We start from the raw sequence: 11,306 nt of genomic DNA, 5'->3' as shown, positions 1-11,306 counted from the left end.
GAGGACTGAGGTCTGTAGTTTTGTTTTGTTTTTTCCAAAAAGAAAAATGTGATTAATCATAGTTAATTCATGATTTCACACAGTGGTTGTAAGTCTGTTTTGAATTTACTCAGGTTATTTTTGTCTAATATTGTGTAAACTTTGATGATCTTAAATGTAAATGTGAAAAATAAAAATAAAAAGTAGAAAGACAGCAAATACATAGTCCTCACAGCTCTGTACACTACACGACTGAAAAAAAATCACTCAGTAATTCTGTTTTCAAGTAATTTTTATGCACACAAATCAGCCCAGACAAGCAGCAAATCAGAAAGTAGTTTCCTAAATATTGATACTATTTACTAAACACTGTCATCTCTGTTATCAATATCAAGAACTAGACTGAAATAAAGATCATTGTTTGGGATAATTAATAATAAATACTTATAGCAAAATGAAAATAAAGGAACAGCAAATTCAGTGAGCCCCATTCACTTCAGTCATCCAGTGGTTTACATGATATAATATAACAGTGAGGATAACATGATGTGAGATGACTGCAGGAGAGGAAAGCACCACATAAACATAAAAAGGAGGTGGGGCTGAACTCTGAGATGCCATCTTCTCTTCAGTTGGCTTCTTGAATTTTTTCCTTCTTGGGCTCCTTCTTATCTTCTCTAGTAATTTGAGCTGCAAGGCAGGGGGGATTTTTATTCAGTAAAAACAAAACAAAAAATTACTTAATCTGTTAGGTGCTGAGTAGGTAACATTAATGTCTGTAGTGTGTTTTTACTGTTTTATTGGTTTTTAAACAATGCTGAAGCAGAACTGTAGTTCACTGAAAGTCGCACCTCCACAAAACTGAGGAGAGTTGCACAGCTTGGTGATGATTGTCTGTAGATTCAATTAATAATTATTGTTGAATTAAAAATAAATGAATACAGCTGAACTGTTTAAACATTCTCAGTGGACATTTAAAACCTCATAAATGTGGAGACTGTAATAAAGTCCATAATTCTCTGTCAAATCCCTCCTAAGAATTTATCATATTATCATCATATTACAGGTTATTTTGGAGCTTGACAGGGTAAATTATGACAATTAAAACTTTTACTCTGTGCAAATGTGATTTTATTTTTATGTTTGCAGTTATGACAGAAATTGCAAATCAGTTTTTAACAGGATTATTTTTTTGCAGCACAATTTAGAGCTCTGTCATTTCCCAATAATCCCCAAGACGTTATCTCAGAAAGAACTTCATAAAATGTTAGTATTTAACAGAAAAAACTGAGAAAAGGCTTGGCGGGTTTAATTCATAATTTAAATGAATTGTTAGTTGGACTCAAAGGACTTCGGCAGAAACTTGTTTATCTCTTAGTAAGTGTGCGGCCTGAGAGCCAATTCAGGATGTGGGGAAATATCAAACTGAATGGGTTTCTTTATCTTTCTTTGTTAATGAATGTCCAATTTTACTCATGAAATAAATACATAAATACAAGACTGTTGTGTCAAGGATTTTCTGGGGTGTGTGGTCAGTTAGTATTTTCCAAGAAACCATTTCACATCAAATGTGGACGTTTTTTTTTTTTTTGTATTCTGCTATTAACACTAAAATATATTTATATATTTTTCTTTAATTATTTGATGAGTTCATGTGTGCGTGAATGTTTTTCTTTAAGAACAAACATGGGAGGTGGAAGGGGGTGTTAAAGAAGGATGCTGGAGAAAAAGTGCAGTCTAAGTGGGGCATGAAAAAGAGGACACATGCATTTCATGAACTACTTACGGCGAACCTCCAGTTTACACTCCACTGTGTCTTCACCGCTGTCGTTCACTGCTTTGCACGTATACACTCCCCCATCAAATGGACAAGGCTTACGGATCTCCAGCGTCAGGACACCTTGCTTACTGATCATCCTGTACTTGGCTTCATTTGAGATGTCCATTTTGTTCTTGTACCATGTTACTTTGGGCTAATAAGGGAGGAAAAGTAGAATTATGTAAGTATATATTTTTGGGAAAAGATTTTGGAAAGCAGTTTAAATGTTGATTGAATAATAATAATAATACGATAAATACTACTACTACTACTAATAATAATAAAGATTTCAGGGTGGTCAAGATTATAATGATTACAGTTTGTTCAGTGACTTCCTCTCCACCACAGCTTCAAAAGTTTCCAGTTTGTAGCCAATCACAGAGCCAGCTTTGCTGATTTGTTCATTCAGCGTGCTGGAGTCACCAGCTCTGATGCTGCTCCCTCAGCTTCCTTAGGAAATAGAATCTACTCATCCCCCTTTATTTACACAACCTCTGTATTGGGCTTCCAATTTAGCCTGTTGTCGTGGCTATGCAGATATGTGTGCAGTCGATCATCATCTCACATTTTACTCACTTTAAGAAGCAGATAATTCCTCGCAGACCACTCCACAAATTCATCCACTAGAGCTCTGTACTCCTTCTGTCTATCACTGGGGTGATGTCTGAGGTGTACCAGGTGTTTATACACCACTTTGCATTTAATTATTAGTTATTATTAATCTTCCACAGTGTGTCTTTTGTCCTGTCTTGCTCATAGGGGGTCATCTGATGGTGGGGTTTTCTCTGTACTAGTGTAGGATATGTAAAGTGCCTTTAAAATTTTTTTTTTAATTTGCATTCCTCTCTATCTATCTATCTATCTATCTATCTATCTATCTATCTATCTATCTATCTATCTATCTATCTATCTATCTATCTATCTATCTATCTATCTATCTATCTATCTATCTATCTATCTATCTATCTATCTATCTATCTATCTATCTATCTATCTATCTATCTATCTATCTATCTATCTAAAAAATTGTTAAGCACTGTATATAAGCAAAGGAAAATGTTTAACAAGGTTTAATTCTAGTAAAAGTGAATATCTTTGAAACATCTAATTCACACCCTACAGACCTTTGGTATTCCTCGCACGGCGCAGCTTAGGGTGGCGTTGTATCCTGCTATGACAGAACGGTCCACCAAAGGGCGTGTGAACTTGGGAGCCTCTGTGAAGTCATGATCCTTGTAGTTGGGTGGCTTGTATATGATACCTGAGAGGATTGAGAATTGGATATTTTCCTTTCAGTTCCAAAGAGCATATAATCATAACCACAAGTGCGTCACACTGGCTATATTTGCTCACCTGTTTTCTGAATGTAAACACTGTCTTTTGTGCAGTACGGCTCTGGGCTGAGGCCCACAAGGTTTATGGAAAAGACTCGGAACACGTACTCATTCCCCATGATGAGGTCGGACACAACACAATGGGTTCGCCGGTACTGATCATGGACTGTATACCATTCCTTCACATTAATTAAAAAAAACACACACAAAAAAAACAGATTGAGCATTTAAGTACCACTTTAAAGACAAATGTAACTGAATGAGTGAGGAAAAAGAATGAATCATCATACTTTTATAAATTGGTTTTATTTAGAGTGTGGGTGTCATTCATACTTATTTAAGTTTTCAGCTTAAGGACACCTGAAGCTACTCTGGATGGCTATGGTAATATTTCATTTTATGACATTTAATCTTTACATTAAGGCACAGCCCACATAAAGTTTTGAGACATTACAAAGATTTTACTGATTTGATAAGAGAAAAGTGCTCACCCAAAGGAGAATTTATCACAGGTTATTTATTTCGCAACACATGATAAGGGTTTATTTAAAGGACACCTACCCTAAGTGCTTTTATTTATGCCACATAACAGGTACACTGTTTTTGGTAACATGATAATAAACACTCACTATGTTGCAAGCAAACTTAATTTGATCTAATAATAATGGCTAGAGTGAAACATGAGCACTTGCTGTGCTGGCAGGGGAACAATGGACCTGCGTCACTGTGCAGACAATCTGGACCAGCTCAAAGCTACAAGGATAAGATTAGGACATTCCTGGCTGACACTGTTCCCGGCGGCTCGAGGTGGAGGATGGTGGCAGTTGGAACTCTTGCCAGGAGGCCAGATATTACATCACTAGTGACCCACAGAGGAAAGTTACTGGGAAGAGTCTGAATTTGACTTTAAAAAACAAGAATTGGGTGCTCAAGATCAAATTTATTTGCAGTTTTCGATAATCCACACAGGATCAAACATCGGCAAAAAGGCTCAAATATACACAACGGGTTCGCCATCAAAGTCACTTTAATTTTTTAATAAGTTTTGAAAGGTTCTGCCTTATATCTTAACAAGCACTCACTGGAGTAACCAATACTAACAATAGGATCTAGGAAGGAGAATTGTAGAATTGGGAAGGTCTCTTTGAGACGTTTCTAAACAACTGCAGATTTCAAGATAAGGAGTTTACACAATTGTACGTAACTACAAGTTATTTAGATCTGCTACCATTTTGCTAAGGTCAGAAAGAAATTTAAACATTAGATGAGAACCACCAAGGCTCAAAGCTGCCACTAACTGGAAACTGTTGGAACACCAGTGTTACCGTTCACAATAAGGTTTAAATCGCCACAGACTGAGAGGGTATTGACCACAACAGAAGCCTTTGCTCCAAAATCAGCATCTTCAAGGTGGACTGAAGTTTGCAGCTGCACACCCGAACAGGCCAAATGACTTCTAGAGAAAAGTTTTGTGCTTAGATGAGACAAAAATTGAGCTGTTTCGCCAAAATGACAAGAGGTATGTTTGGAGGAGTAAAACGTACCAACTCTTAAGCATGGTCAAAGTGGTAACATCATACTTTGGGGCTGCTTTTCTAGCAGTGGTAATGCTGCATTGCACAAAGTGGACGGAATAATCAAACTTGGACACAGACAGATGTTCCAAAATGACAATGATCCCAAACACACATCAAAACCTGCTTTGCAGTGGATAAAACGTTTAGCTTCTTTTGCGAACCTCCCTACTGAAAATGTGTAGGCCTCCTTAGAAATTGGGTCTGTGTGATGCCAGAGGCTTGGTGATGGCCACCAGAAGTATCTGGTCAAGGTGCAACTTGATAAGGGACAATTAACCAAATACCATAGGTTAACAGCTGAAAGAAATTATTTAAAAAACAAATTACTATAATATTACTCGCCTCTGTCAGTGCGCCCCAGGGTGGCTGTGGCTACAATGTAGCTTGCCATCACCAGTGTGTGAATGTGTGTGTGAATGGGTGGATGACTGGTTGTCTTTGGGGTCCTTAGGGACTAGTAAAGCGCTATACAAATACAGGCCATTTACCATTACCATTTATGCCCATGATGAGTTTATGTAAACTTAAAAACTGTATGTAAACTGACCACAACTGTAATACACTGACTGACTAAGTTGGTGCTGGGAGCAGGCTGTGGTGGCTAAGTAGGGCTTGCTTGAGAGTCCCAAGCCTCATCAATTTAATAAATCTTTGTTAACTGCTGACTTATATTTAGACTTTGTTAACTTAAAAACTAGTTTGGTTACATTTAGGTAACAGAACTATGCAGATGTTTCCAAATACAAATTCCAGAAACCAAACTTCTCCCGTGTGCCAGCAGAAACTGCATATTCAGCATAAGCTGCTGTAATTAGAGGATATGTTCCAGGAGGGAGACTAAAATATTAATCTAACACCATCCAGGACCACAGACCACGGTTGGGCCAGGGAGAAAGAAATTTAGATTTGAGTGTTATTATCTCTTCTACCTAACCTGACCACTGGAGACACGCACTAGCAACAAAAATTACCAAAGGTTCCCCATGTGGAACATATTGCACAAATTTCTATTACTGGCACAGGTACTATAAAGTTGGAACAGGCATGGTACCACAAGAAAGCCGAACAAAAGTGCTTCCAATAGATTCTGTCCACCAGGATTTTCCTAACCTGAACATCTGCTCTATGTAACTTTTGGTACTGAAAGGTGGAAAAAGGGACAGGAAGGTATTAGGTAAATTAAAACATTAAATTAATCTCTACTTTTATTGAATTTAGCTGCTTATTATTGGGTGGAAAAGCATGGAAAAACATGCTAACAGCAAAAGCGAGAACTAGTGTTTGGATCCAGCTGGACTCCAAAAAGCTTTCTAGCGCAGTCTCACCATAGTCTTCTTGTCGGCTTTCTGAATGGTGTAACCGGTTATTTCACAGTTTCCGTTGTCCTTTGGAGGCTTCCACTCAAGCGCCACATTAAAACCCCAGGTATCAACAATCTTTAGAGCCTCAGGAGGGCCTGGGAGGTCTGTACAAGGAAATAAAATAGGAGCTCTCATTCAGTGCCCACTGACAAAACATCTGTGGCGCTGTTTTAATGCAGTGATTTTTTATACTCCGATTAGAAGTCAAACGTAGCTCTCCATTTGTTCAGTTCTGCTTACCAACGACCTGCAGTGTTACTGCTGCTTTGTCCTCCACGTTTTCAATCTGCACCTGGAGCTCATACTTCCCGGAATGTTTTCTCTCTGTTTTGCGGATGAAGAAGATCGTGTCAACTTCACTGTTCCTAACACTAGCTAATGTGGGATCTAGGGGCTCCCCATCTTTGCTCCATGTGACTTTTGGCCTGGGTTTCCCCTGCATCACAAGAAAAGAGAAAGGAAAGGCTGTAACTCAGATTGCTTCTGTGTTTGTCTGCAAATAAGAGACAAGAAAAGCAATCTTTCAGCTCTCTCCTGTCACACTTACAAGTTCAAACAGCAGCTCATAAACAGAACATTGCTCAGCGTTGCCACAGTTGGTCAGCTTGTCAAAACAAAACTGCAAACTCCTTTGAACACAATCAGGGCTGATGTGATAGAGTGAGGGAGATGAGGAGCAGTTCTCTATAGACTTCAGTACAACCTGTCTTCTTTTTACAAACTCAGGACTCACCCCCTGCTGGTCCATTAGAGTGTGGGTTCAAAACATTTCTATTGTGGCTTCACTTTTCAGACCTGGACCAGTCTATGGTTAAAAATCTTAAATACTTTTCAGGAAACTACTGTGAATTTTCCCACAAACAAGTTTTCCAAGCAATTATCTGACCTTACAGGTGAAGTTTCCAGATTCCAAAGAGCAGATTCTTAAGTGGCCACATTCTTAATTACTGACAGGCTACATGTTAACATGAAAGTGACTTTTGACCTGGTGCTGTCTTCAGACCAAGGTTTACATTTTTTTATGTCCGTGCTGGGAAAGGTGAAATAATCCTACCTTTTTATCCATCCAGTCACACTGATATGACCACCAGATATGACCAATAATGATAAAGACATCAGTCATGTTTTACTTTGATATCAAACATAGGTAACATCCCTTGTTGTGTTTCATGTGTTCATGAAGCCACCTGAAATGGAATCACGATGTTCATGATGTCTCCAACTTTCTTGATAAGAGTCTGACGGAGATTTCTGGGAAGCCAAATTTTAGGGCGTTCTGTGAAAATAAAACACAAAATAAGAGTACAAAAAAATGGCTGAGCATTGTGTATCACGTCCACGTAGGGAACTAAAGGATGTAAGCGAATATTGAAGCGTATAATCTATAATTACTCACGCATAATCTCTCTGATGGTGACGGGCTGAGCCAGAGTGGCAGGAGCACTGGGTCCCGCCATGTTGTAGGCTCGCACACGGAACTGTAGCTTGTCTCCGGTGGTGAGGCCTTTGATCACCGTCGACGTCCTCTCTGTCAGACCCTCCATTGCTGGTATCCATTCATCAGCTGTTGCCAGAAACCACAAAAAAATTCAAATAAACTCAAATCACAGAGTTATGATGTGGAAATTAGCATAAATGCAACTTGCTCCGGTACTTACTGCACTCCTTGCAGTACTCAATCCCATAGCCCTCAAGGTCAGCTGAGCCAATTCTCTCAGGCCGCCGCCACTTCAGCGTGATAGAAGTGTCACTGACGTTGTCGACGCACAGTCCAAGGGGCTCGCTTGTAGGAGCTGAGGAAGAGGCAGAGAGCACATAAATGTCCCTTTGAGTCAGCTAGAGCAATACATTACTTTAATTAATTACTCGACAAGTGGATGACAATAATCAGTACAAGATTATTTAACCCTTCTTCAGAGCCATCATCACATTACACTGCAGCTTTACTTTTCTTTTGTTCCACACCAGGTCAAGTCAGCAAGCTCCAAGTCATACAGACAGTAAGAAAAAAATCTCCTTTCTTAAAGTCTACCTAAAAAATTGCATTTCATTACACTTTAGGGTCCTGTTCCAAAAAAGGAGGCCTAGTAAAATTTGCGAACCCTGTAATGAGGAAAAGCTCAAAGCCAGAGGGCTAACTCAATCCTCAGGTTAGTTATGAGGAACAGGTCTTCTCTCCATTTCCTCCACTTTTGCTGCACATTACGTCTTTCTTGAAACCCCAGGTAGATGCTAGTTTGTCATTCATTTTATTTAAAATAAATTCTTTCACAATCAGTCTGTCATCAGTGTCAGGACAGTGACAGAGAGCTTTAGAATTTAGGGACCATATATATTATATATTAATGCACAGTCTTTTTGTCCTCTTACAATTGATCACATCGATGAAAAACATTTTTGTGTGTCAGTTTATGGCTGAATAAAAATATTTAAAACTCTAATGTAAAGAGAATTTAAGGAGAACATGCTGGGTAAGCAATGACTGAGAAAAAAAAATCACTATTTTTCCTCATCTTGTATTTAAATTTTTTTAAATTTATTTTTAAGGCAAAGATCTACACTTAGTTAAAAAGCAGGGTTTAGAGCATTTTAATTGAATTATCTGAAAAATAATGCTGTTTGCCTTGCAGTAATTTTACTAACAGACCATCCAGGATTGCCTGTGCTGCAGTTTTGATGAATTGTGTATAGATATCTGGGCTAATTTGCATCTTTCTTTCCTGCAGTGTTCCTCTACACTCTATAATTGTATAGATAGCTTGCTAGTATAAGCTTGACTACATCCAATAAGATAATAATCAACAGTATTTATTACATTTCTGTGTTTAAGAAGCAGTGGCAGACCGTCAAATTAAATTCAGTATGCACTTGTGTAAGTTCTTGTTAGCATACACAGATCATACTCAGGCAGCTTTAGTGGGAGGTATGTGAAGATGAGCTACTGGTCTTATATAGTCCACAGGGTTTAGCACAATCTTCATCTCCAATAATGAAATTCAGCATCTGGTTGCCTAATCCTGTCCTAACTTGAACAACAAAGACATATTAATTAAATATTAAATGCTATTATTTATCAAATGGCCGTTTAGCCCATAAGCCAGATTTAGGCATCATTTTCCATCCAGTGAAATATGAGTCAGTGAATATGACTGACCTTGACTTGCCAGGCTGAAGTCCAAGTGGCTGTGATACTTTGTGTGACACGTGATTTCAGACCTGTGGCTCTGGAGCGCTATACAGCTCTTTTGCCTGGGAGTTTCTCATCCATAGAGACCAAGATGGTCGATTTTCGGCCTTACATCTTTGGATTGAATCTTTTCTTTTAGGAGGACAGTTAGAAGAACAGCTTCAATGGGTTAACTAGAATTTGTGTGAAACAGAGGAGGAACTGATTTAGTGGCTAGTTTAGCCCTATTGTTATCACTCTGAGGACAAACTGAAAGCACATGCGGAGCTGTGAACAAACTGAATAGCTACTCCATCTTGCCCTTAAACACGTAGAAACCAAATGTGTAAAGTTTTAAATATTGAGTGACTATTTCTGTGTGTGTTGCACAGCCAGTAAACGTGTTAGGGAATGATGCACTGACAAATATTTACTTAATTCACTGCCAACATGAACTAATTATCCGCACTAGTAATTTTGCTAGTGCGGATTGAACCTTTTTCTAAAACCTGCATGATAATCCAACAAAAAAATAAAATAAAATAAAAATCACATCCTAAAACCCTAAATCAAACAATGCCTACTGCAAACAGGCTGTGGGTCTGGCTCAGCGGCAGCAGCAGGCTCCACGGGGGTCTGCACTGCTGGGGCTGCAGCTTCCTCTGCAGGAGGACCACTTTCTGTCAGAGTGACACCTTTTGCTGGTGTTTCATCCTCAGCTGGTGCTCCCTCTTCTCCACTGGGTGCTGCCTCTGCACTACTGGCTCCAGGTTCCTGTTCTGCATCAGGAGGTGGAGGTGCCTCTGTCTCAGCTTTACTGTGTTCACAGTTTGCTTGTGCATTCTCTGGAGCCCCAGCTGCCGTTTCTTCCACAGGTTCCAAACACTTCTTATCTTCCACTGGCTTCTTCTCAGCCGTCTTTGAGAGCTTAGGCTTTGTCATATTTTTCCTCGGTGCATAGACGTCCTGCTGTTAATTTAAACTGGTGGTTGTATCTGCTTCTTCAATGTGGTCTTTTTCTTTCTCTCATTGACAGTCTTCTCTTCTCGTCCTGCTGTCTTTGTTGTAATAACGATGCTTGTTCTGCAGCAGCCTCCACAGAAGCAGTGACCCCCCTGTGTGTTAAGCAGCTGGTCCCAGCAGAGTCAAGGGCTTCCAGGCCATTATTTATAGAGAGGGATGCCATGGATAGTTTCCTAATCAGCTGTCTTAAGAGTAACTGACCATCTGGATACACTGATGCTCCCTCTTAGATCAACAAGTGTAGGATACAATTGCAGTTTAGATAAATTTGTGCCACAATAAAAGACAACTAAAACCTGAGCTGCTGAATGAAAAGTGACAGTCATAAAGAGTGCATCTAACTCCAAACCTTGTTTGGCTGTGGAACTGGGCGCTTGCATATGTGGCAAGGCACCATCAATGCCTCTAAAGTCTGTATATACAGATTTTAAAGTCTGTATATACAGATTTTAGAGCTACACATGCTCCCATCCAGATTATGTCATATATTTCAGTATAACAATGCTAAACTGCATACTGCAGCATAGATCTGGAGAAGAGGAGCCCAGGAGCTGAACTGGTGTGCCTGCAGCCCAGTAGACTATTGATGAACTAGTCATAGACTATCAATTGTTTTAATTAAAAGTCCATTCTAAATCAATATCATAGGAGCCTGACATGTGTTCGGTGTCTCAGTGACTATTTACTCATGTTTGCATTATACCACAGAAATGCTACTTCTTCCTTATAGCCAACAGACATGCACTGTACTCCTGAATTAACTCAGAGATGATCTTTGCATCATCATGTTTTTGTTTTTTAATTTGTTACATGTGCACAGACCCTGTGAACTCATGACCACATTACAAGTCACCCTAGCCCTATGAAACGTTAGACTGACTTAAGTCACTGGAACTTGCATGACCCAACTTATTCAAGTCAAACATGCCAATGTTATCACAATCTGTCTTTACACCCAAGACAACTTATCAATCAACCTTTTCATGAAAGTGACCTGAATGAAAATGGAACATCCACTTATCCATTTCAGTGTTGCAATTATTTTTG

General features: G+C 39.1%; 1 protein-coding gene across 1 annotated transcript in view; it reads right to left on the bottom strand.

The window, feature by feature from the left end:
• Positions 1-253: 253 nt before the first annotated feature.
• mybpc3 (myosin binding protein C3) overlaps positions 254-11,306 on the bottom strand; it is a 33,273-nt gene continuing 22,220 nt past the window's right edge. The window contains exons 24-32 of the mRNA XM_087839538.1: positions 7,729-7,863; positions 7,467-7,634; positions 7,258-7,346; positions 6,311-6,506; positions 6,035-6,174; positions 3,152-3,311; positions 2,923-3,059; positions 1,766-1,952; positions 254-669 (exon numbers count right to left, since the gene is read on the bottom strand). Of these exons, the coding sequence (XP_087695664.1) occupies positions 608-669; positions 1,766-1,952; positions 2,923-3,059; positions 3,152-3,311; positions 6,035-6,174; positions 6,311-6,506; positions 7,258-7,346; positions 7,467-7,634; positions 7,729-7,863 (1,274 nt within the window). The 3' untranslated portion in view covers positions 254-607. The remainder of the gene's footprint in view (positions 670-1,765; positions 1,953-2,922; positions 3,060-3,151; positions 3,312-6,034; positions 6,175-6,310; positions 6,507-7,257; positions 7,347-7,466; positions 7,635-7,728; positions 7,864-11,306) is intronic.

The sequence above is a fragment of the Neolamprologus brichardi genome, chromosome 1, assembly GCF_056152115.1.
Source record: "Neolamprologus brichardi isolate AB-2024 chromosome 1, ASM5615211v1, whole genome shotgun sequence".
NCBI lineage: Eukaryota > Metazoa > Chordata > Actinopteri > Cichliformes > Cichlidae > Neolamprologus > Neolamprologus brichardi.
This window is presented reverse-complemented; position numbering and strand designations above follow the sequence as displayed.